At 54.8% G+C, this 26078-nt stretch overlaps 1 protein-coding gene across 1 annotated transcript; it reads left to right on the top strand.

Annotated features, from left to right (window-relative positions):
* Nucleotides 1–2511: 2511 nt before the first annotated feature.
* Nucleotides 2512–24358, top strand: LOC139019289 (protein Daple-like). Its single transcript, XM_070428339.1, has 11 exons — nt 2512–2556; nt 3843–3980; nt 4530–4656; nt 6964–7109; nt 11734–11871; nt 13422–13883; nt 14372–14616; nt 17748–17891; nt 20079–20259; nt 21568–22149; nt 24209–24358. Exons 1-11 carry the CDS (start codon nt 2512–2514, stop codon nt 24356–24358), a joined length of 2358 nt encoding a protein of 785 aa, XP_070284440.1.
* The last annotated feature ends 1720 nt before the right edge of the window (nt 24359–26078 follow it).

Below are 26078 nucleotides of genomic sequence, written 5' to 3'. Positions count from 1 at the left end.
TAACTGGGATCTGGGGTGACAGGGATGGAGGTGCTGTAAGAATGCAAGCTCGTTCTCACTCCCCCTGCAACTATCCCCCGGGACGCCAGGGCTCGCCCGCCAGGGAAGCCCCTGAGCTCAGGTGCTGGGTGCCCAGGAGGAGCCCACCCTGCACACGCACAAACTTGTTAAGGTGAGCCAGGCCACAGCAGCCAGGACCACAGGGGCCTGTTGGGCTCCTGGTGGGTTTGAGCAGGAGCTGGTCTGCAAGGCCAGCCAGGAGAGAGCATGCTGCCCTCCCTGCTTCCGGGGGACACCACTGGGTGGCTCAGAGGCCTACACTGCTCTCCAGCCCGCAATGTCCGTCCATGCTCACCGCATCTCCATGTGGAGACTTGGGCACCATGACTCAGGTGCGGGGATGAGGGGGGTGCGCGGGGGGGCCAGCGGCCCAGATGCTGCCCTGGGCCCAGAGGTCAGCTGGCCTCCACGCCAGATGCTCGCACTTGGATCTCCGGCCAAGCCCAGGGACCGCACCCAGCAGGAATTTCATGTACCGGGCCTCTAGTTGATTAATAATTTTGCTGTGAAACTAGTAATGCTTTACACTTTGCATTAGTAAATGAATTACAAGAGAAACAGAGTGGTCCATGGAGGCCAGGCCACAAAGAGGATGAGTCACACTGTTCTCCAAAGCCCGTGTGCTGGGGCCCAGGGAGCCGCGAGGACAGAGCTTGTGCCCTCCCCAATAGCCCATCCAGTGTCGCCACTGAGAAATACATAAAATGGGAGGGTGTCAGTGCCACAACCCGAGGAGACAGGCCTGGGCGCCCCTAGGCACACCTGGGAAGTGGGGGTGCACCGGGTGATCCTTGACTCTGTCTGCAAACACTCATCCCACCTCTGCTGCCAGGGCCCGGGGTGGAGGACAGAGGCAGAGAGAGAGTGCCTGGGAGGTCCCTCTGGTCCCATGCTTTGTCCTTGGCTGAAATTCCCTCCACCAGGGGCAGACATGCGGGTGCCTTGAGGGTCCTGAGCAGCTGAGGGCCAGCTGGCCCTGTCTCTGCCCCTCAGAGAGGGATGGGCACTTTGCTTCCTGGGCAGGGCTTGCTCCCAGAGGCAGTGGAGGCTCCTCAGGCGAGTCCCAGCTCTCACTCCACTTGCTGGGTGTGGAGCAAGCCTTGTCCCGTCCCTCACAGGAGAGGTGGTCCAGGTGCCTCTCATCCCCTCGTGCCCTGGCACCGGGTGGCATCGATAGGAACACGTTTCTAGTGAGCTTATTACGCGAAGTTCTGTCCACAGATGGGGCCCCTGGTTGCGATCGTGCAGGGAGGGGCAGGGTGGGTGGTGGCAAGGCAGGTAGGAGCTGGGTTTAAGATCAGACCGTGGGTCTGGTGGTCTCACACTCTCTGCCTCCGCCAGGCCCAGGCTTTGCCACTTTAGGACTCGGGCACAGCTTCTCGGGGTCCTGTCTCTCACTTCTGCAGTGGTGGGTGTGCAAAGCAGGTTTAGATGTTTCTGCTGCCTGATCCATGGGAAGGTTGACACCCCCAGAAAACTGAGGCCCATTGGAAGAGTAGCTATAAATCATTTAGTTCCACGCTGTACTCTGCTTCTGGACACTTGTCCATCCCTGACTTTCCCCAGGTCCTTCAGGGCCCAACTCACATGGCGCTTCTGACCCCCCTCATGGTGTGATTCAGCTGACAAGTGCATTTGAACATTTCTGGGGGCCCAAGGAGAAAAGCAGTGGCATAGTCCTGCCCTGCAGGACTAGCCTTGGGGGGTGGGTGCGGACAAGCCAGTTCAGTGTTGCCTCATACTGGGCACTCTGGGTGCCCCAGCATCTGACTCAGTGGGTGGGATAGAGTGGAGTTGAAGTCCTTTTCAGAGCAGGCAATTCTGGCTGGGTTTTGAAGGCTGAGTAGGAGTTGGTTATAAGGATGAGCAGGCAGGCTTTGCTATGGTAGTTCAGGGCCTGAGAGTATGGTGATACTGGTGAGTACTGGTGGGTAGACACAAGATGAGAATGCTGGGGACAGTGGCCAAGGGGAGAGAGCTGGGCCTCCTTCCCCTTGAAGCCCCTCCATGTGCTCCGGCTCAATCGCTGATAGTATTCAGGGCTCCTTACCCCCGCGGGCTCCTTAAGGATAAGGTGCAGGCTGCTGAGGGCAGTGAAGAGACAGGTCTGGACCTCTCCAGCCTAAGTTCAAGCCCAGCTTCGCCACTGGCTGGCTTTGTGACTTGGGGCTCATTCCTTAATTGACCCAAGTCAGCCTCTTCGTGTGTAGGAAGAGACTGTCCCTGCCTCCTTCTGGGGGCTGTTGTGAAAGTGAATGTGGCAGAGACAGAGAGCACCTAGTGCAGGGCCGGGGACAGGCAGGGAGGGAGCCGTCTGGTGAAGCCAGAGTCAGTGACAAACCCTTCCGGATGCCAGGCTTTGACCAGAACTGTGTCCACTGGTGGTAGGTGCACGGTTTCCCCTCTACCGAGAATCCGGGGTTCTGGCCCGTGCGGGGAAATGAACACGTGATGGATAAGCAGGAGCTACCGGCCCGCTCCCAGGTGTTAGAACCCGTGAGTGGGGCAAGCCTTGGAAAACAGCCCGCCAGGAGAAATGGGCATGTCCCCGTGTATGCGTGCTCACAGACTGAGGGCATTCAGGGGAGACTCAGTCCTCCTGAGACTGAGTGGCACTGGGAGTTCTCCGGGGGGTGGGATCAGGGATGAGGGGAATGAGCTGAACAGCTCCCCGGTGTGTGCTGGGCGCTGGGACGGGAGTAAGTGCAGTGGACGCCTCCCATGAGGGGGCCTGTGAGGGCCCAACCATTGTGTCCACCCCCAGCATGTGCCTGACACACAGAGGCCATAGAACTTGTTTGCTTGTTGTTTCTTACAGACCCCTCATTTCCGGGAAACTGCCCAGAGCTGTTGTTTTTCTAAGAGTAGGTGTGTGACATGTTCAAATAGGAACTGCCTATTGAACAAAAGCTAGTCTGAATTTTGTTCCTGGACCCAGACCAGTGGAGTGACTGTGAGAGGCCTAGACTCGGCCCTCAAAGCCAGGACAGACTCTCAGCCTCACCCCTTCCTTGTTTAAGAAAGTGGCTCAGCCAAGTCCCACACCTGTCAGCAGGTGCACTCGTCCAACCACCGAGGCTGTACATGTCAGACACTCTGACAGTGTTCCCTTTCGAATTTTTTTAAAATATATTTTATTGATTTTTTACAGAGAGGAAGAGAGAGAGATAGAGAGTTAGAAACATCGATGAAAGAGAAACATCGATCAGCTGCCCCCTGCACATCTCCCACTGGGGATGTGCCCGAAACCCAAGTACATGCCCTTGACCAGAATCGAACCTGGGACCCTTCAGTCCACAGGCCGACGCTCTATCCACTGAGCCAAACCGGTTTCAGCTTCCCTTCTGAATTTAAATAGTGTCTTGCTTCGGGGATTTTTCCATCTGGACTGGCCTAATGGAGAAGCGCAGGGGCTCAAAAGTGGAGACAGCCCCAACCGGTTTGGCTCAGTGGATAGAGCGTCGGCCTGCGGACTGAAGGGTCCCAGGTTCAATTCCGGTCAAGGTCATGTACCTGGGTTGCGGGCACATCCCCAGTGGGGGGTGTGCAGGAGGCAGCTGGTCGATGTTTCTCTCTCATCGATGTTTCTAACTCTCTATCCCTCTCCATTCCTCTCTGTAAAAAATCAATAAAATATATTTTTTTAAACAAAGAGGAGACAGAACTTTCCGTGGCAGCAGAGACATCCCTAGGTTGTTGGTTTGGGTCCAGTGACTGGAAGAGCTGTTGTCATGACCAGGGGCCTTAACCTGATGGCTCTCATGTGTGTTCTTGCTGACCAGGTGCGGACTGGAGACGATTATTCAATTGACACCAAGAGCCACCTCCAGGAGCATTGGATTTGGTATTGGATTGATAAGCTATTCGAGCAGGAGGAGGAGAATGTGCAGCTGAAATCGAAGCTGCACCACCTACAATTGGTAGGACAAGCTGTGGTCACCACGTGTAGCACAGATGGGGGCAGTTTTAGGTTCATATTGTGCCCTTCTCTGATGTTCACCTACTGGATCGGTGCTGCTGCCACCACAGTGACCCTCTGAGGGCAGAGAACCACTTGCTAAGCCCAGTGGCTTGAGTGGGCACCACTGAAGCCTCCAACACAGAGAGGGCCTGATGCTGTGTTGCTTTCCTGTGAGGATGGAGGGATTGAGCCTCTGTTGCAAAAAGGGTCTCCTCCGACGTCTATGATGTGGGTTGAGCTGTGATGTGTGAGTCCCTACAGCCTTTCCACGGTATTAGGCCTGCTAAGGGGCCACAGAGCTGCAGTCCCCATAGCACTTGCTCTAAAGCCCTGAGCTGTAGGTCACTTTGTTCAGACACCGCTCAGAGACCTCGGGTGTCTCCATCCCCTAGGGGCATGGAGGGCCTTCATCCTGCGGGAATGAGGACAGATGCACGGGCCGGGGCTTGTCCAGAGTGTGCCCCAGTCCACATCCTCACTGCCCCCCCCCCCCCACTTCCTGCACTAGGTCCGGGACACATACCAGAAATGCCTTGAGGAGCTGCGGGAAGAGAACATGGCCCTCAAGACTGCACAGGGGCAGAGTGTGGAGGAGTCTGCCCACCTGCGCTGGGAGCTGGAGCAGCTGTCAGAGGGTAAAGCAGGTGCCTGGGGGCAGCCTGGCTGTGGATTCTCTCTTACCTGGGGAGCTGAGCCCTTGGATCTGAAACTCATGTGTCAGCCCTTCCTCTACCCAAGTAAATAGGGTTTTATTCAAGGGCCATTTGGAACTGTTTCATTGCAATTCTCCCCAAGAACATGAAGGGCCTGGCCACCTTGAGTCAGGAAGCCAAATGCGAAGGAAGTGTTGCCAGATTTCTCAGCTTCCATTCAGCCAGTGCCAGGAGCTTCCAGATGACAGCACGCTGATGCCCAGAGGGTGTCTTAGATCTATCGGTGGAGGATTGGAAGCTCTGGATGCAGGAGATGTCCCCAGTGGTCACTCACCTCCATTATAGCTGTACCCGGGGCATGGTTTCCTCTGCTGATTTCATAATCAGACAGATGGGTATAGTTTGCTCTCCACCTTCCTGGGCTGGGGCTGCTCAGTGGCTGCTGTTCAGGGGACCCAGGCCTCTTCCTCTCCCTCTGGTGTTGGCCCCTCCCAGCCCCCAGAGGAGGTGAGGGCTTGGCCAGGGAAGGTGGCTGTGGTGGCCGGTCGTACAGCAGGAGCCTCAGCACCCAGCAAACAACAAGCCAGTTCCTGTGTCCAATAATAGCACACGTGCACCTGAGAGTGCAGGTTAGGGTTTGCTTAGAGCTCTGCTGAGCCAGGAGGGCCTTAGGCTGGTTTGGGGAGGGGCTGCTTTTTAAATTCTGAGCAACATTCCTCAGCGTCATGGAAAGGCTGTTGGAAGCAGCTGGGTATTCATTCTCTTCAAGGCGTCCCATCCGCTCCAAACCTAAAATCAGTTCATTGAACTCCGAGTCTGTGTGAGAAGTTAGTTCTTTCTGTGGTTTGGTGTCTCCCCACTCCTGGGAACCCAGGCTCTGGGAGTTGAGGTTCCTGGAGAGCACACTGCCCCCTGCTGGGACACAGAAGTGGTGCCGCTGGCAGGGACTGGCTCAGACCAAATGTGCTTCTGTTAGCATCCAGGATGGCTGATGGGGTTGGAAAGCCTCCCTGATTCAGATGCTCAGTGTAGCTTGTGAGCCCTTCCAGGTCGGTGACTGACTTCTTCTTCATGTTCCCAACTCCTACTGCTCAGCTGGCAGCTCCCGAACAAAGCATGAACGTACTTCTGTGTGGTTGGGGTGGTGGCTTCTTGAGTCAGAAAGGTCTGGTTTAAAGTCCTGGCTCCTCTACTTGTTAGCCAAGTGACCTCTTCTGCACCCCAGTTTACTTATCTGAAAAATGGGGGTGATGAAGCTGCCTCACAGGATTGCTATGGGTATCTTGTGAGAGGAGAGAGTGAAACGTTAGGCTGTGCCTGGCCCACGGGGTGCCAACAAAGGATGGCTGTTCTTATCGCCCTTGTCTTATCCAAAGATACCCATTGCTCTGCTTCTTGGGGTGCTCGTGAGCAGCCCTACTAGCAGTACAGTGCGATAAGGCTCTCAGAGCTGAGTGTGTGGCCTGGAGGGACGGGTGAGGGAACAACCCTGACCCCTCAGACAGTCATGTTTTCCTCCTGAACAAGCCCCAGGACTTTCCCAAAGTCATGCACCTGCTGGCGGCAGGGAGGGGCCGTGAACTCCCATTCTTCTCAGGTCTGTGCTCCCTTTCTGTTCCGCATTGAAGCTGTTTAAAAGCAAAGGAGGACATTGCCTTTTTCTGGCTTTACCTTATGTTTTCATCTCGCTTAGAATTTTTAAAGCAGTTTGGATAAACTGTCTCATTCTGTTTCAATGCATTTGTGAAAGTATAAAATGAAATCTCTGACTGAAGGAACTTATCCAGAGATGGCGAGTACTGGGCATATGTGCCCCATAGCTTCTTCCACCCACAGACATGCGGTCAGTGATCGTGTCCCCCTACACTGTCGGCTGAGCCACCTGCATTCACACCACTCTGAGGCTGGCACAGAGAGCGCACTCTGCCATCTCCGTTAGTCTCTGAAATCCTTGGCTTGACGGTCAGGTTAAAACTTGGCAGAAAGTGGTGCCAGCAATTCCACTGTCTTGAACGTTTGCATTGGCTTCTCTCTACCATCACCTGCTTTCTTCTTAAGCTCTGCTTGCTCCCCTGACAAACCCAGCTGAGCCAGCAGAGGGGCCATAACCACCCGAGGAACCCTCAGGTGCAGACAGCAACAGCACCCTGGGAAAAAGGGAGGGCACCCAGCTGACCATCCCAGACCCTCAAGTCTAGGGCTCAGGGTGATGGCCCTCTCAGGGCCAGGGACAGAGAGCAGAAGCTGAGGCCCCTGGAATATGGGCTCTGACTCCACTTTGCTCTTCAGCCTCCAGCTGCTTCCTGAAGCTGGACCAGGAGAAGCAGAGCCTCCAGGGCATCATACAAGGGCTGCAGGACGCCTCCCTGGCTCTGCAGGAGAGCAGCCTCCAGCGCCGGGAGCTGGAGGAGGAGAACCAGCAGCTCAGAAAGCAGGTACCCGTGGGTGGTGTCCGGAACATACGGGCATGTAAGTGGCCAGGGGGAGTACCCAGGTGTCCGTGAGCATGCGAAGCTGGGGGACAGGCAGAGTCCTGTGCAGCCACCGTTTTGGTAGGGGGACAGGAGGCCTCCTGGAGAGGCATCACGAGGCAGCAGGAGGAGTCCCTGCAGCAGGGAGACCACACAGGAAGGACCTCTGTGGGCCTCGCTGCCTTCATCTGTGAAATGGGGTTAACAATGCACCCACCAGTAGGTGTGGTGAGGATGGTGTGAGTTAGTGCAGGCAAAGGGTCCAGCCTGTAGTAAGTGCCTCATGGAAGGAGAGCAGCACCCTGTTAGAAACCACCGGGCGGGCCCGGGAGAGAAGCAGCGATGGAAGACTCCCTCCCCTGTGGAGACCATGGATGGGCCGTTTCAGGGCATGGCTGGTGGTGACAGGAGTGCAGTGCTCACTCTCTCCTTTCGGTCAAGGGCATGAGGAAGAAGAGATGTCTGGACTGCATTGCCTTTCTGGACAAACCAGGTCTTCCCAGTAGCGCAGTAGAAGAGACATCTGGGAGGACAGACAGGCTCACCAGCCAGGTTCATCCTACAGTTACCAGGACCCCATTCACATGGCAAGAAGGGCCCTGAGAGGCTAGCGATGGCCTCCCTGAGCAGGGCATTCTGGGTCAGAGGGCCTCAGTCCATGTAGCCACCGCGGGTGACACAGCTGCGTCGTGTGCTCTGAGCACACCGTGACGGGTGCCCCGATTCCGGATGAGGGAGGCGCAAGGGCACTCCCGCTTGCTGACCACCTGGCAGGACTGGTGCTTTCAGGTGTCTGGGTGTCTATCCCATCCGGCCCAGGGGTCCTGCCAGCGTCATTTGCTGAGGCTGCCCCGGCAATGGCAGGGACGTGGGCTGCAGACCAGAGACCTGGGTCCCGCTGGTCATGGCTCTGCTGGAACTTCATCTCTGGGTGAGGCTTGGGACCGCCCCTCCTCCTGTGCAGTGGTTTCTCCTGGCCTTTCATGGGACGTCCAAGGTGCAGTGACTCACGCTTCTCGTCCTTTGAGGCTCCGTGTGCCTCACAGCAGAGCAGCTGCCAAGCAGTGTGTCCTCTCCCTGGGGGCCGGGAGGAAGGCCCTCCTCATGCCCCGTCTCTCTGTGCAGCGCTGCTCAGGGAAAGCCACCAGACAGTCTGGGTTTTAGATTCACGTGGTCTGGGCACAGTGAATGTCTCTGTATATGGCAGCCCGACCTCGGCTGAGATAGAAAGGCTTGACCTTTAGAAAGATGAGAACCTCCAATGGGGCGGGTCCCCAGGGGTGAGCTGCAGAGGCCTGCGCTGTAGCCTCTGGCCCAGCTCCCGGCAGGGATGAGAGATGACCCCTGATGCTTCTTCTGTCCTTGGGGTCCACTCCAGTCCCTCCTCCACACACACAGGACAGGTGGTGGCTGCCGCCTCCCCACATGACTCCTTAGCCCTGTCTCTCGGGTCCCATCCCCTGCTTCCTCTCCTGATCAGTTCCCTGTAGGACCCCCGGGCAGTCCTGCCACAGCTCTCAGAGACCTGTCTTGGCTCTGAGCCCCTAGTGGGGGAAGGGGCTGCAATTTGTAGTCCAGCACTCTCCCTTGTCTGCTGCCAGGAGCCCTGCGAAGGCGGCCCTTCTGCTCTACTCCCTGTCCTGCTCAACCCACTCGGGGCCTGGCTGCATTATGGGTCCTCCCTAGTGTTGGATCAATGGTGCATCTGGGCCATCAGCTAAAAACCACAGGGGACATGGCCTGACATTGACCACCCTGGAGCCAGGACAGGCCCAGCCTTGGACACGTCCAGACAACATGGCCCTCTGGGAGGTGTCTGAGAAGGAGAGACAAGGGTCAGCCAGGACAGGTGGCCCAGTGTCCCCGGCCCCCCGGTGCCAGCTCGGCTCTCCCACCACCCAGTGTCTCCCAGGCTGTAGGCTCCCTTCGGTCTGTGTAAACCTTAGTTCCCGAAGTTCACGTCCTTCCCTGTAACTCACGACCCTTCTGTGGACCTTAGAGAGGGTGTGCCCCCCACCCTCACTTTGCACTGACATCCTCAGAGTTCATTCCTCTTAGGAAGAGGGGCAGCCCTTTGGGGCCTATCGTGAGCACAAAAGCGCAGCATAGGGGCTGATGGGCAGGCCCCTGGCACCCGCGTGCTCTGGGGACCTGGAGCCTTCCCACAGGAGTCTGCGGCCCAAGCCTGGCGCTTTGAGGAAGACAGGAAACCCATCTCAGCCCAGCGACCTCTCAGAGTGGTTCTCAACCTTCCTAATGCCGCGACCCTTTAATACAGTACCTTGTGTTTTGGTGACCCCCGATCATAAAATTATTTTCGTTGCTACTTCATAACTGTAATTTTGCTACTGTTATGAATCGTAATGTAAATATCTGATATGCAGCATGTATTTTCATTGTTCGTGACCCACAGGTTGAGAACCGCTGCCCTAGGGGAAGGGAGGGCCTTCAGGGAAGGACAGAAGTGAGAGTTCCAGTTCCACAGCAAAAAGTAGCAGAGAAAGATAGGGTGTCCAGCCGGGGGGTGGGGGGGACATGAGGTAGTCACATCTTCAGACCAGAAGCAGCCACGCCAGATATGCAAAGGTTGGACATAACATTCCTTTCACTGGGACAGACGGGGCGGCAGGGGAGAAGGATTAACAGTAAGACGGGGAGGGGTAAACAAGGCTGGAGGTTGGCGGGGGGGGACACACCCCAGACCTTGTCTGAGAGAGCAGGCCTGGGGTCAGCCCACTGCCATGCGTTTGGCTCTGCCGCATCCTCACTGTGGGACTCTGGGCAGATCACTGGACTCCCTGAGCCAGTGCCCTTCTCAGAATGAGGGTGAGTGACAGCTGTGCAGGGCCTTCCTCCTCAGGGCCAGCTCCAGAGAAGGCACGGCTATCAGGGCAGATGCCTGCTTCCTGCTGAGCCCAGACCTGGTGCTAGGAAGTGGGGCAGCGATAAGGAAGGAGAAGAAAGATGTTCTCACTTGTGAGAAAGACTCAGACACGTGGCACCTTGCAGCGCCTTTTGCTGTTGGCCCTGGCTGGTGAGGCTGCCCTGTCCCCATGTTGGGGCAGGGGGCTGGGTGTGCCCACAGGGTGTTGTGAGGGCACAGATATGAGCCCCACTGTGCCTGACCCTTCCCCTCATGGGGAAGAAGCTGCCTGCCTGCTGCTTCTGAGGAGACTGGAGGCTGTGCCCAGACCTGTGAGATAAAGGCAGGGTGGCCTCGGCCCAGGAGAAATAGGCAGAGCTAGCGATCCTTCCTGGAGTTTGTAAACCTGTCTGTGCCAGGCTGCTCCCAGCCAGGTGAATGGAGCCGGCTCTTGGTCCTGCTGCTCACTGGGTCACTGGGTGTCTGAAGGTCCTGCCCCCAGAGGTTCTAGTCGGTAGCCTGAGGTTTGGGGTGTTTAACGCTCTGAGAGCCACCTGATCTGGATCGTGGGGCTCCTCTGTTTTAGCTTTAGAGCCATCAACCCAAACCAGCATCAGGGTCACAAGTCCAAATGCAGGCTCTTGGGCCCCAGCCCAGACTGACCATGTCAGAAGCTCTGAGGATGGGAGGGGCCTGGCGCTCTCAGGAGGGGTCAGCTCTTGTTGTACCTGCCACCTGCCAGGTGTGAGCTGAGCACGTCACCCTGACAGAAGCTGGCGCCCATGCCTGCTGCTTGCTGGCCCTGTCAGTAACGGAAATGCACTCATGGTCACATTGTTAGCAGGGAGCCACCCTCTCCCCCTCCCAGGTGGTCATGAGTTTGCTGTCAGTGGGAAGGGACAGCAGCATGGGCCTCGCCTGGGAGTCGCACCTCAGGGCCCACCCTGAGTCTGAATCTGCGTCCATCACGGTGTTCAGGTGTCAGGCACAGAGTGTGAGATGTGCGGGTCCAGGCAGTTCATGTTCAGGGAGTGGGCACTGGTGGGTCCCGCAGAAGAGCTCTGTGACGGGCCACTGATTGGGCAGTCGTCCAGGCAGGACGGAACTGGTCTGGCCTGGGCAGCAGTGGGGTGTGGAGGGGGAGCCGCATGGGGAACGAGCACAGGCCTTGGTGGTCCATTTACTTGGAGGGGAGAGGACGGAGAGAGATGGCAGAGGACCCCTCAGAGCAGCTGGATCAATAGGAATGTCACCAACTGGGGAAAGTCCTGGTAGGACATCCAGTGGTGGCTGCTGGACCCAGGAATGTGGCCTGACCCTCAGGACAGTAGTGGACACGGCCTAAGATGGAAGCATTGAGAGTAGCAGTGGAAAACTGGGAGGAAAGCTGACCTATTGGTGTCCATGGCCTTTTTCTCTATCATGAGCTGGAAGTGTACGCTGTGTGCTGAGTGGTGATGGTCAAGGGTGTGGGGAGCTCACTGCACAATTAGGCCTGACCTGGGCAGCAGCTCAGGGACGCCACCCAGGAGCCAGGCTTCTCCCCTCCTGCTCTGCAGTCTTGGCAGTGGCTGATGTACCTCCCCAAGAAGTGGGACGGAAGGTTTTCCCTTGAGAAAAGGCTGATAAAGTGTTCCCTGGGGCTGACAGGTTTCGGGTTTGCTTTAAAACACAGTTCACTCCCTGAAACGGACTTTTGCATGGGCTTCTTCTTTGGTTCCACAGATTGAAAACTTTCGAGTTCAGATGGAAAGAGAAAAGCAGACCAGCCAGGTTCTGGAGACTCTCTGTGAGGAGCTGGTGGAGGAGAGAGAACAGCTGCTCCGTGACAAGAAGACCCTGAATGCTGAGAGAGCCCAGCAGGTAGGCCCTCCAGCGCCATGCCTCCCCTGGCGCCCCGGCCTGCAAGAATGTGAGTCCAGGATCATAGGATGTCCTGGGAATCCAGCAGTGATTCCCGGGTTACCAGTTTCTTCCCTCAGATGCAGCTCACACCAGCTGTTGCAGCCACAGCAAGGGCATGGGGACAGACATTGCTTCCTAGGGACACTGGCAATCTTTTTGTTTTTTCAATCTATTTATTTATTTATTTCAGAGGGGAAGGGAGAAGGAGAGAGGGATAAAAACATCAATGATGAGAGAGACTCATTGATCAGCTGCTTCCTGCATGACACCTACTGGGATCGAACCAGCAACCTAAACATGTGCCCTTATCAGTAATCAAACCGTGACCTCCTGGTTCATAGTTTGAGGCTCAACCATTGACCCACGCTGGCTGGGCAGCACTGGCCATCTTGTTTATGATCGTCATGACTTGGGGGAGGAGAGGCGAGGTGCTCCTGGCTGTGGTGGGAGAGGCCAGGATGCTGCTAAATGTCCTGCAGCTCATGGGATAGCCTGCAGGACAAAGATCCCCCTTCAGATGTCCAGCTTCATGCTCAGAGCTCTGGAGAACCTCCAGGGTTAATCCACCCCCACATTACAGGAAGTCCTAGGGTAGGCAGCCCAGTTCTGGGGCAGCGGCTCAGGGACACCACCCAGAAACCAGGCTTCTCCCTCCCTGCTCTGCCAGTCTTGGCTGTGGCTGTTGTACCTCGCCAAGAAGTGGGCAGGAAGAATGTGGAGGGTGAAGAGACAGAGGGAAGGCCTCCTGGGATCCTCTGTGGACATCTCATTGGCCACACCTGACACATGACTAACCCAAGCTGCAAGGGAGGCTGGGTATCAGGTACTTGAGTTCTTCAGCCTCTCTAGTATTGCAGAAAACCGGCTTGGGGTGGTGCTGTGTAGACTTAAGAGGCATGCATCCACCCTCCCCAAATATGGCTTCCAGTCTAGGAGGTGGAATGACAGGTGACAAGCCAGGAGACTTTAGACGTGTGCTATTGAGGGAATATACGTGGGTCCAGGGAGAGTCTTATTAGGTGCAGGACATTTAGAATCGTGGTGCAGGGCTTCCCTGAGGAGCTGTGAATCACACTGAGCCCTGGATGATGAGAAGGAGCCAGAGAAGCTGGAGGCTGGGGGTGGAGGCAAGTGAGCATGCACAGCAGAGGGAAGATCATGTGCAATGCCTGCAGGGGAGAGTGGTGTGAGGAGCGGCCACAGGGGTGGGCGGTCAGCTCTCGCACCACTGTGGACCAGGGTAAAAAGCACCAAGGAAATCACTTCCATTGTTTTAGGAGAAGATGCAGTTTCTGTTTCTAAGTCATCTGGCTTCTGTGAAAGTGTTTAGACTTGAACTGTCTGGGTGGGGATCTCCATGCCCTTCACCTTGTATCCATATCAGGCCTTTGGGAAACGTTAGGACATCCTTTGGGTCCACGATGAGATGGACATTCCAGGCCTACACTTTGGGCCTCCAGTTTGGACCGAAATCATGCCTGTGTTGTTTCCATTGTGTTTTCCTGCAGTTCAAGGATATGAAAAAACTGGTGCATTCACTGCGGGATAGTTCACAGACCAGCAGCAAAGCCCGCATGAAGGGCAGGAAGACTGAGCAAAAAGTCCTCCTCCAGACGGTGACGGACACCAAAAGGAAAGTGACCATGATGGAGTGGGAGCGGCGGCAGCTGTGCCGGGACCTGGAGCAGGTGAAGGCGCAGGCGGTGCAGGCACAGGAGCTGAAGCACATGAAGGTGCGGGTGAAGGAGCAGGTGGTGCGGGCACAGAAGCTGGAGCAGGAGCTGCATCGGCTGCAGGAGGAGATTGAGAAGCTGGCCATGGAGGTCAGCACCCTGACGACGGCCCCTGAGAGGGTCCACGCTCTCGAGTGGGAAAGCCAGGACCTGTTGCTGGAGAACCAGAGGCTGCAGACGTCTCTGGACACCCTGCAGCCTGAGGGTCTGGAGCGGGACAAGCAGCTGGACACCAGGGTAATTCTGGCCTCAGAATGACTTAGGACGGTTCCTCCCCAGTCAACTCTCCGGTGCTTTGAATGCGGTTGGATGAGTGTTGTGTAAATATCGGTGAAATAGGTTGGTAGTGCTGTTCAGCTTCTCTATGTCCTTAACTGATTTTCCATGCACTTTTCAAAGTATTCAGAGAGGGTACCCAAGGAGGTTATCCAGAGAAAGGGCATAAATTGCCAAGAAAGGTCACATATGCAGGGAGGGGCCCAGGACTAAGCTTAGGCCCATGGGACAGTCCGTTTCTGCCGTGGGCCTTCCCAGAGCAGTTCCTTGAGTGCAGGTAGAACTGTCCTCAGCTCGGCTGGGTGTTGCCTCTCCTGAGGGTCCTGCTATTTTGGTGTCAGCACTTGACCCGCTGTTGGTCCCTCACTGCTTGTGGGGACCTGGGGATCCGGAGTCTGTGGTCCCCCTGGGCCTGCACCTGTTGAGGCGTCCTTTCCTTCTCCCTCCAGCAGGTGGAAAATTCCACTCTGAGGTCCCAGAGCGCCTCGCACACTGCGCTCACAGAGCAGGACACTCAGCTCCAGCACCAGCAGCTGGTGGCAGCCCACCAGGCCCTGCAGCAGGAACACGCAAGCCTGGGCGCACTCCACGAGCACCTGACTAAGGAGCACAAGGCCCTTCTGGACAAGTACCGCCGCCATAAGAAACTGCTGCATCAAATCCTGGAGCTGGAGAGCAAGGCTCTCAGTGACAGGTGGGTGCCTGCGGCTGGGGGTAGCTGACGGGCTCCCCCGGCTCCTGTCCCCCCTTCACTCTGGTCCCTCACCTTTCCTCTGGTCCCGCTGCTTCACAGTGAAGAGAAGTAAATCCACCATCACCCTCAATGATGTAGAGTTGGTGTGGCTGGAGACTGAGGGGGAGGAGGGTCCCCCAGGATAGAAGGGTGTGCCCACTAATTTCGGCTCAGGGAAACCAGGTGTCAGCATTGGGGTCCCAGCTCCCCTGGGCATTCCTACCCCCTCTTCCTTTTCTCTCCAAACCAAGGACAAGGAGAGGAAGTCACCACAGCTGCCGATTTTCAGGGGCGTGCCTAACTCAGCTCCCCTGGCCTTTTCCCTGTCCAAGTCTCCAAATCTGGGCTTCTCATTTTCTTTTTTTTTAATATATTTTATTGATTTTTCACAGAGAGGAAGGGAGAGAGATAGAGAGTGAGAAGCATTGATGAGAGAGAAACATCGATCAGCTGCCTCTTACACATCTCCCACTGGGGATGTGCCCGCAGCCCAGGTACATGCCCTTGACCGGAATCGAACCTGGGACCCTTCAGTCCGCAGGCTGACGCTCTATCCACTGAGCCAAACCGGTATCGGCTGATTTTCTTTCTTTTTTTTTTTTTTTTTACTTTTAATTTTGGAAAGTATTGAATATATGGATGTGTGCAGAATAGTATAGTGAAAACCCTGTGTTCCCATCACCTGCAGCAGCATTACCAATACTCTGCCATTCTCATGTCCCCTTTACCTCTGACTCTCCATATACCTTTTTAAAGGTAAAATTGATGTACCTTAAATGCATAAATCTTAACTTTGCATGTTTTCAAAATCAGGGCTTTGTGTGCATGTAGTCAGCCAACTTCAGCTGAGCTCCAACCAGGCAGATCCCTGATTGCAATGGCCCCGGCAGGTGCAGTGGGACCCAGAGCCTGGGAGAAGTGAGATGTACAGAGGACTCCAAGGTGGGGGTGGGGGGGAGGGGGGGAGAGATGTGCTAAAGAGAGGCTCTCCCACACTTGGAGAAGCACAGGAGGGAGCTGTCCACTTTCTGTGCTTGTGAGTTGTCCCTGCTGAGGTCTTCCCTTGCCTCTGCCTCAGCAAATGCCAGGCAAAGGCTGGGGCTTCCCTAGGAGCAGGTGAGGTGCAGGGATTTGGCATCACAGGGACCAGGGAGGGCGCTGAGCCTGCAGAGCCTGTGGAGGGCGCCTGCTGCTGCATCAACTTGGGGGTGATGATGTTCATTTAAACACTCACCCAGTGCTTCCTGTGGACGCTCTCCAGAGCCTTCCACCCCTTTCTCCACCCAGATTCCCTTCCTTTGGGGGTGCTGGGACGTCTGCTCCTATCAGACTCTCGTTTCTTCCCGCCAGAATGAGTATCTTCTGCCTCTTGGCATCTCCCTCGCTGCCTCCTCCGCACCCATCCTGTGTTCACGAGATGCTTAGTGAGCACCCACTGGGCGCTTGGTGCTGTCTAACGTGGTAGGAATGCACCCAGCTGACTACTGATGGGAGCCTCCTGTGGTGCCCACCCCGCAAAAGGTGCTGCGGGCCCTACCCTCAATGCCCTGTGATAACCTTGTGGATATATTCTTATGTCTGTTCACATGGGAAGGTTTGTGCAGGTGGCATTTGACTGCTCTGGGGGAGGAGTTCATTGTTCTGCCTGTGACTCCTTGCTTGATGGACCTACTGTGTGACTCAATGGTTTTTGCTGGTTGGACAGATAGCTGGAGGCCCTTGGTGTGTCTGCAGCAAGGATGCAGGTTGGAGGTGGAGGTGCCTGGAGCACAGGCCAGGGGCTCTGTATTCATTTCACCTGACACTTGACTGGGACACTTGCTCCTTCGTTCCCCTGGCGCACATGTACTGGGTGTCAAGCCTCCTACCCGGGATTCAGTGGGGAGTAGGACTCTCAGTTTCTGCCCTGGAGGAGGGTGGTTACTAATGGTTGCGATATGCTTGATCCTGTGATTTTCCAAGACACAACAGGGAAGCAGGAGGTGGGGACCCTAATGGTCCATAGCCCTGTTTGTCAAACCTGGATGAGAAAGATCACTGCCCTGAAAGCCCAGCAGAGCCATCATCCCCACCTTCCATTTCCCATGTCTGGGCAGCCTCCACTTGTGGCTAAAGGCCACAGGAAGGAAAGTTTTTCTTCCAACAGCTGCCCAGAAGGTATCTGAGTCTGAGTGTGAGTCCGCACAAGTCTTGGCTCCAGGCAGATGGTATAAATACAGCTGATATGGGATGAGGGCGGGGCGGGATGGAGGGCTGAGGGCAGGGGCTGAAACCATGGAACCTGGTTGGTCTCTGTCAGCCTGTCTCTGGGTGTGGACAACTCAGGAAGGGGGTCTGGAAAGGCATTTGCCTGCCTGGGGAAGATTGAAAGGTGATGACTCAGTCTCCACCTTGGACCTGGGAAGGCCCCTGAGTCACCTGAACAGGGAAGGTTCCTGCAGGAGGAGGAACAGCCTAGAGCTGGTCAGGGGCTCCCTCTTGTGCTCTGCTGCCCTCCAGAGTGGTTGTGCGGGACCCTCTGCAGACTGAGACAAGAAGGAAATAAAATCCCGAGCTGAGGGGGAGGCTGAGGGAGAGCCGAGGGCAAGGGCTGGACTGGGGGTGCCTTGAGGAGCAGGGTGTGCAGCTGCCCATGATGGCTGCTTGGGCCTCACCAGGCAAGCCTCTGGCCCCCAAGCTGCCTGGCTCAGAGCAGAGAGACTGCTGTTCCTGAGCTGGGGCGGAGGGCTCACCCAGGGCCCGGTGAGGGGGATCAGCTGTTATTGGCTGTCGAATTATGCTGTATGTGCAGTGGTTTCTTTGAGAAGGGTGTGGAGTCCAGAAAACAGTGGTTTTGTTCCCAGTGGGATGTAGGAGGGAGGCTGCTTTGACAGGGATGGAAGGGACCATGGAGACATGTCGAGTGGGAGCAGAGGGCTTGGCTTCTGGGCTGCAGGAGACCCCCTGAGCTGGCCCAGTGCCTATCCCTCTCTCTGTCCAGCCCCATCCCCTGTCCATCTCATTCTCCCTCAGCTTGCAGAGAGAAGCTGCTCACCAAGGCTTTGAGGTCTCCCTGGGTGCCCATTCCTAGTGGGTATGTTTCCCATCAACAGATACAAGGACCAGATCCAACATAAGGTGGCGCTGGATCAGCTGGGGATGCTCTTGACCACAGAGCAGGAGGCTCTGCAGCAGGAGCAGAGGACGAGTGCCATGGCTGCAGAGGAGAACCAGAGGCTGCAGCGAGAGCTGGACAGGTAACCGCCAGGCCCCCTGCAGGGCCTCTGCAGGGATGTCAGTCTGACCCACTCACTCAGCACCCGCTGAGCTGAGCTCAAGTGAGACCCCTGGTGATGGTGCATTTTTACCAACCCTGCCCTGGAAGCAGCTGGTGGTAACAAGGTTAAGGGGACTCCAGCTGGTGGCTGGAACGAATAACTCGGCAGCTGGGATGGGGCATTGTCTAGGTTTGGACAACGTTCCCTCCCACAGTTATGATGCTGATGACTGTCGGGCAGGGGCACCTGCATCCTCTAATACCAGTGATCCCGTGAGGGAGAGAGGCTTGGTCCTCAGCATCCACGCATTCCCATTTGTGAATTCACCTCCTGGCTGAAATGTACCGGTGACCCCCAAATCAGTGCCCGTGGCCTGTCATGGACGTGCCCAGAGTGGGAGATACTGGAGTCGCCTGATGTGCACATTTGCAGCTGAGGTTGAACAAGGCCTTTGACCCCAGCTGTGTTTCATTTCTCACCAACCAGCATCATCTTCATGGGCCACTGAGTGTCATGGTGTTCTGTTTTCTGCGCTTCGGTGGCAATTTCGCCTTTTGAAATGGCCCCAAAATGGAGTGCTGAAGTGCTGTCTAGTGTTCCCAAGTGCAATGCTGCACTTGGGCCTCATGGGGAATATTCGAGTGGCACACAAGGGTCATTCGGGCCCAGGTATGGTGCTGTTGGCTCTGAGTGTATTACACGAGGCATCTTTACGTCTTGATGAGCTGACAAAATGTGACCATAGACTCCCAGGAACCGGTGGGAACAGGTTCAGTACTCACTAATTCAGGGTTCGCGTGGTTGGGTAGAACATTATACTGTGAATCACGAGAATTGACTGAGCTATTGTTATCCTTTAAAAAATCCACAGCAACAGAGGAGGAAACAGGCTCAGGGAGATTAAACAACTTGTTCAAGGTCAATGCTCCTAGTTAGTGACACAGGCAGGATTCGAATCCAAGTCTTGCCTCAACCCAGAGGCGTGACCACATGAAGCCTTCCTTCCCACAGCCCTGATTTAACATGTGCTGTGGGGCTGTAAACTCAGCTGCCTGCAGTGGCCGGGCAGGTCCAGCAGGTGGGGAAGGAGAGTCAGCTATAGACCAGGCTCTGGTGGAGAATACACCCAGCTAGAGGCTGTCAGCTGGGAGGCAGGATGGACTGCCAGGTCTTCCTTCTTTATGCTTTCTTTTTTTTTTTTTTTTTTTTTTTTTTTTTTTTTTTCCTGAGAAGAAGATATCTGAATGTTGATGGGTACCTTAAAATTTTGGAATGCTGATACACTAATTATTTTTTTGTTTTGTTTGTGTTTTTTATTAATCTGCTTTTTTGGGCGGGACAGAGGACTGGGAGGACCTGGAAATATATTTGAGGCCGGGGACCCTTAAATCTAACCTGCGAGTATTCATAGGACTACAATGAAGAATCTTTTTATCTTGTTCTGTTTCTTCTTGATGTTATTTTATTTTTTTAGTTGACTTTATTGGAGAGACGTTAATTAATAAAACCATACACACTTTACAATGAAAAAGAATAGAACAAAATAAGTAAATGTCAAAAAGTTTTTAAAAGCTGTGTGGGCCAAACTTCACACACCTGTGTTCACATTGAGTCCATGAGCCTCTGGTCATATGAGCTTTGTCGGTATGAATCTTCCCCAAGGAATCCCAGTTGGGTGATGATGATGATGATGATGACAATAATTTAAGTGGATTTAGGTAACACTCCAGAATCTTCTATTTTGTGTATCTCAGTAGTTGCAATTAGAAAGGGGCTTGGAATTGGGGAGAAGAGCTGGATATAGACATAGAGTCTTAGAGCAGAAATGTTCTGATTCAGTGTTTAAATGTTTGAATCAAAGAACCTTTTTTCCAAGTAGGCAGATGTGCCAAAGCCTCACGTAGAAAGGACTTTTATAGGGATGCTCTGTTGTAGTGGTGTCGGAGCCTGCCTGTCCTTCTCCCCCAGTACGCAGTGGGGCACCTGGGGTAGCCTCCTAGAACCTCAATGAACACATTTTGAAAACCGCTGATTTTGTTCAACCATTCATTAACACATGAAAAAAATTGAGGCCCAGAGAGGTTGCAGTTTTGATTAAGGTTGCCCAACTGGGACAGAGCCTGTGAGTGCGCCTCAGCCCTTGGCCTTGTGTTTCTCCAACCCCAGGGCCAATTTCCTGCACCAGCAGCTGAAGGGGGAGCAGGAGGAGCTGCAGTCCCACACTAAAAAGCTTCAAACCTCCCTGAATGATATGCAGCTGGAGGTGCACCACTGGAAGGCCCGGTACGAGGAGCTGAAAGGGGAGCAAGAGGAGATGTACACAGTCACCAAGAAACTGCAGACCCAAGTCAATGAGCTGCTCACAGACAACAAGGAGCTGCTCACAGACAACGAGGAGCTGCTCACCTACAAGGAGGAGCTGCTCACAGACAACAAGGAGCTGCTCACAGACAACAAGGAGCTGCGCACAGACAACAAGGAGCTGCTCACAGACAACGAGGAGCTGCTCACAGACAACGAGGAGCTGCTCACAGACAACAAGGAGCTGCGCACAGACCACGAGGAGCTGCTCACAGACAACGAGGAGCTGCTCACAGACAATGAGGAGCTGCTCACAGACAACGAGGAGCTGCTCACAGACAACAAGGAGCTGCTCACAGACAACAAGGAGCTGCGCACAGACAACGAGGAGCTGCTCACAGACAACGAGGAGCTGCTCACAGACAACAAGGAGCTGCTCACAGACAACGAGGAGCTGCGCACAGACAACAAGGAGCTGCTCACCTACAACAAGGAGCTGCTAACAGACAATGAGGAGCTGCTCACCTACAAGGAGGAGCTGCTCACAGACAACAAGGAGCTGCTCACAGACAACAAGGAGCTGCGCACAGACAACAAGGAGCTGCTCACAGACAACAAGGAGCTGCTCACACACAACAAGGAGCTGCGCACAGACAACAAGGAGCTGCTCACAGACAACGAGGAGCTGCTCACAGACAACGAGGAGCTGCTCACAGACAACAAGGAGCTGCGCACAGACAACAAGGAGCTGCTCACAGACAACGAGGAGCTGCTCACAGACAACGAGGAGCTGCTCACAGACAACGAGGAGCTGCGCACAGACAACGAGGAGCTGCGCACAGACAACGGGGAGCTGCTCACAGACAACGAGGAGCTGCTCACAGACAACGAGGAGCTGCTCACAGACTACAAGGAGCTGCTCACAGACAACGAGGAGCTGCTCACAGACAACGAGGAGCTGCTCACAGACAACGAGGAGCTGCGCACAGACAACGAGGAGCTGCTCACAGACAACGAGGAGCTGCTCACAGACAACGAGGAGCTGCGCACAGACAACGAGGAGCTGCTCACAGACAACGAGGAGCTGCTCACAGACAACGAGGAGCTGCTCACAGACAACGAGGAGCTGCGCACAGACAACGGGGAGCTGCTCACAGACAACGAGGAGCAGCGCACAGACAACGAGGAGCTGCTCACAGACAACGAGGAGCTGCTCACAGACAAAGAGGAGCTGCTCACAGACAACGAGGAGCTGCGCACAGACAACGGGGAGCTGCTCACAGACAACGAGGAGCTGATCACAGACTACAAGGAGCTGCTCACAGACAACGAGGAGCTGCTCACAGACAACGAGGAGCTGCGCACAGACAACAAGGAGCTGCGTACAGACAAGGAGGAGCTGCTCACAGACTGCAAGGAGCTGCGTACAGAGAACAAGGAGCTGCTCACAGACAACAAGGAGCTGCTCACCTACAACGAGGAGCTGCTCGCAGACAACGAGGAGCTGCTCACAGACTGCAAGGAGCTGCGTACAGAGAACAAGGAGCTGCGCACAGACAACAAGCAGCTGCTCACAGACAACGAGGAGCTGCTCACAGACTACAAGGAGCTGCTCACAGACTACAAGGAGCTGCGCACAGACTACAAGGAGCTACAAATGTCCCTGAAGGACATGCAGCAGGGAGTGAACCACTGGCAGGGCCAGTATGAGGAGCTGAAGGCTGAGCAAGAGGCGCTGTACGCCCACACCAAAGAGCTGCAGACCCACACCAAGGAGCTGCTCACAGAAAACCAGGAGCTGCAAACCACCCTGAAGGAGATGCAGCAGGAGGTGACCCGCTGGCAGGGCCGGTACGAGGAGCTGAAGGGGGAGCAGGAGGACCTGCAGACGCACAACAAGAAGCTGCAAACCTCCCTCAACGACACCCAGCTGGAGGTGAACTGCTGGCGGAACCAGTGCAACTGGCTGAGGGAGGAGCTCCAGAGCAGGGACATCTCGCTGACCGAGCTGGACAACCACTGCCAGGTGAGGCCTGGGCTGCAGGGCTCCAGGACCCTGGGTGGGCCTGCTCTCTGGGCTAACGCCTTGAGCTTAACCAGGAGGGAATGGGTCCTCATTGGCATCTCTGCTCAAAGGGTGTGTGTGAATGTCACACAGAGGCAGAGAGGAAGCCAGAGGCAGTTGACTGGGACGAACACCAGGACTGGCAGGGGTGTGCTACAGAACACCTTTCACCTGATCTTTGCTTTTTGCAGGGTCGGGGCGGTGCATGGAAACAGCCAAGTACCGTTGTATCTCCGTCCTCTTGGCTGAGCACTCTGCTCTCTGTGTCATCTCATTTAATTCTCGCAATGATCTTGTGAGATGGGGTTCCCATCCTTGTCCCTCTGAAGTAGCGGGTTGGAACCCGGTTTGTCTGAAGCCAAAGCTTGGGACTTCCTGCTGCACCAACCGCGATGATATTCTAGAGCAGGAGCTGGCCAGCCTCAGCCCAAAATTCAGGTCCAGCTTCATGCCTGTTTGTGTACGGCTGTGAACCAAGAATAGCTTTCACAGTTTTGAATGGTTGGGGAAAATCAAAAGTAGGATAATATTTGGGGGCAAGTGAAAGTGACATGAAATGTAAATGTTGGTGTCACGAGTAAAGATTTTTGGTTTGTTTTTTGTAAACAGCCACACCCATGCATGTGCATTGTTTCTCTGGCTCCTTTCCTGCTGTAATAAGTGTTGAACAGTTGCAACAGAAACCACTGTCGGCCTGGAAAGCCTAACATATTTAGTACCTCGCTCTTTACAGGAAGAGCACGCCAACCCTGCCTACAGCAGAGATGTGCAATAGGAATATAACGCAGGCCACCACATGTATCACTCAACTTTCTAGTAGCCATATTCAAAAAGTAAAAGGAATCAGGTGGGATTAATGTAGGGGTCTGTTTTATTTAACCCTTATATCTAAAATATCACATGTAACCCCAAAAGCTTATTAATAAGATTTTTAAAAATAATATGATTTTTTATTGATTTTTTGAGAGAAACATCCATCAGCTGTCTCCTGCATGCCCTGTACTGGGGAATGGAGCCAGCGACCCAGGCATGTGCCTTGATCAGTGTGGGGTGCGGCTACAGTGTTTGGACATGTTCAAGCCTTGGACTGATAAAAGGGCACAGTCCTCTCATTGCCACATGCAAGGCCCAGCTTGGAGGGCAGAGCCTTCCCAGCACAATTATAGCCAACAGCTATAGCGGGAAGCTTGAACCTATGGTCCAAACAGGTGGCCCCACATGCCTGAGTGATAGAGTTCAGGTGCATGTAGTTGAGTAGGACTGAAACCCACAAGAATGTTGTAAACATCGTGATCATGCCCTTACTTTGCCTCGTGGCATCTGCTATAAAATAAAGACACGGCTTGTGGGCACTGGCCCTGTCTCTTTGTCAGAGAAGCAGCATCCCACTGAGACCCAGCTTTCATTCTCTTGCTGTCTTTTCTTAATCTTTCACCGCCCCCTCTCAGGGTCACTGAACCAGGCTGAGCTGGCATGGCACATAAGGAACCCGGGGGCTGAGTATGCCATGGCCGTGCCGGCTCGCCACAGATCAGGAATTACACCGGTGATTTCTTGGTGAATGGGACACTCAACCTACTGAGCCACACACACCGGGCAGCTTATTAATGAGATACTTTACATTACTTTTAATTGTTATTAAGTCCTCAGAACCTATTATATATTTTGCACTTATACCTCAGCTCAGACTGGCTGTATTTTCAGTGCTCAGCAGCCACACGTGGCCAGTGGCTGCCTGATTGAATGGTGCAGTGGCAGAAGGTTTGGCCATCCCCATAGCACTGGCTGTATTGGTCATGCCAGCTGATGTAGATAATACCAAAATGACCATCTTTGTGCATGTGACCTTTTTCTCCTTTTGGAAGTAGATTCCCAGCAGTGGAATCACGGGAGCGTGTGGTGTTTGAGACATTGTCCATCTCTGTTTTAGCTGCTCTCCCACCTCAAGGGCAACTTGGAGGGAGAAAACCGTCACCTGCAGAGTCAAATCCAAAGCTTGACAGAGAAGAACCAGAGGCTTCACCTGGAGGACGTGGAGAACAACTACCAGCACCAGGAGGAGCAGCGGCAGTACATGTGAGGGGTGTGGGCTGACGGATGCCCATCAACAGAGGGGTCGTGGCTTCCAGCTCCATGACTAGACCGCGCCATTCTGGGCAGCAGAGAACCCCCTGGGCGCATCGGTGTCCCAGGCAAGGGGACAGACCATCTTACCAGCACATACTTCTCTCGTTATCCCGGGAATGGTTCCAGATTTCTGCAAATAAGAGTGGTTGGCTTTGTTGGTTTTTCAGAGACACTTCCCCCTGCCAGACGCTTCTTAATCTGCTTTTGGAATCCAGTTCACTTTGAAAAGTACAATAGTGATAAAGAGAGTTTCCTAGGGAAGGACTTCAGATCACAGGCTGAGCCCCTTCTGTGTCGGTTTTTCCCTTAATGGGCTGTAGAGTGGGTTGTTGGTGCACAGTGGCTGTCCTCCCTCTGCCCATATTGCCTTTGCCGACAGGCCTGGCCCTGCAAAGTGCACAGAACCAGTTACCTGGTCTCCAGGAACCAGTAGGGGTGATGGGATGTGAGCAGAGCTGTGTGCACACAGATGTGAGGAGCTCCATGGAGGTAGGAGGAAGCGTGGTGATGGGAGTTGGAGTTCTGCTGCTGACACGGATGAGGAGAAGGCTAGCCAGTCTGTGTGTGTGGGTGGGGGGGGGGGGGTAGGGGCTGAACGTGAAGGTGGGGCTTGGCATGGTCTGGGTGCAGGGAAGGTGCAGGGAGTGGCAGGAGGGGAGCTGGAGGAGGCAGCGCTCAGCCATGGAAGGCTGCCATGCCCGGCTAATGAGTCGGATTCACTGGGAAGTGGGTGATTAAGGGATGCTGGTGTACAGGGCCTAGGAAGCTGCCAGAAATGAGGGCAGGAGGAAGAGCCTTGGTGCTGGAAACCTTGTGGTTTGGAAGTCAAGTCATCTGAGATGCATCTTGTGGGTCCAGGGTGGTCTGCACCCCTTGGTTCTGTGCTGCTGGGACTGTCCTTCCTTGCCATCAGGAATGGCTGGCCTGTGTGGGACAGAGGGACATGGCCACAGTGACCACGGGGCACTGTCCCAGCTCCCTGGGGTGATGATGCTGCTTACTGTTCTCCCGGATTCGTATGCTCATCTACAGGCAGCTCAACATCTACCGAGGATGGTTGACATGGGAAACTGCACTGTACTTTTGGGGTGGAAGTGAGAGTTTGTAGCCTGAAGTGGGCTCTCTATAACGCAGCTGCTAAAAATTACCAGCAGAGGTTGGGCAGTTGCAAACTACAAGAGTGGGGACCTGGTACCCTGGGGATGATCTGATGACCGTTTTGCATTAGAAAGTGTCTGCAGGAGGCCAGGGAGTGGGCAGGCTTCCTGAGCCTGCTCCAAGCAGAGTCATCCCCAGCCCTGGGATAGCTGGGCCATGAGTTTTCGGGGCTGGGGGACTGCTGTGGGAACAGAATAACACAGACTAGAAGAACAGAGGCCGAGCCGAGGGTGCTGGGAGCAGAGCAGGTCCGTGGCCAGGGACCCAGTGGTTTGCAAGCAATCACTTCTCACGGGCGCTCACTTTGCCATGATCTCACAGAAAAGCCCTTGTATTGGGGCGTGGGGAGCTGGGCTCCTTCTTGAATGAAGGAGCCTGAGCAGCTGTCTGGATGCCGAGGACTCATTTTCCAGCAGGGAAAGCAAGGGTTTGAGTGATCAAGGCCACATGGGTGAGGAGAGGCAGGAACTGGACAGGCGCCGGCGACCCAGTGGGGGCGCTTTATAGCGAGCACT

Source organism: Myotis yumanensis, unplaced genomic scaffold (assembly GCF_028538775.1).
Source record: "Myotis yumanensis isolate MYYU_CA2020_CCGP unplaced genomic scaffold, mMyoYum1.0.hap1 SCAF_11, whole genome shotgun sequence".
Taxonomy (NCBI): domain Eukaryota; kingdom Metazoa; phylum Chordata; class Mammalia; order Chiroptera; family Vespertilionidae; genus Myotis; species Myotis yumanensis.
This window is presented reverse-complemented; position numbering and strand designations above follow the sequence as displayed.

Bases quoted from the DNA above. Each gene is read 5' to 3' on its own strand.
- LOC139019289 (XM_070428339.1), top strand. From the start codon at position 2,512: ATGGATAAGCAGGAGCTACCGGCCCGCTCCCAGGTGTTAGAACCC. The intron at 17,892-20,078 runs GTAACCGCCAGG...CTCCAACCCCAG, and splicing joins CTGCAGCGAGAGCTGGACAG to GGCCAATTTCCTGCACCAGC. The intron at 22,150-24,208 runs GTGAACTGCTGG...TCTCTGTTTTAG, and splicing joins TCAACGACACCCAGCTGGAG to CTGCTCTCCCACCTCAAGGG.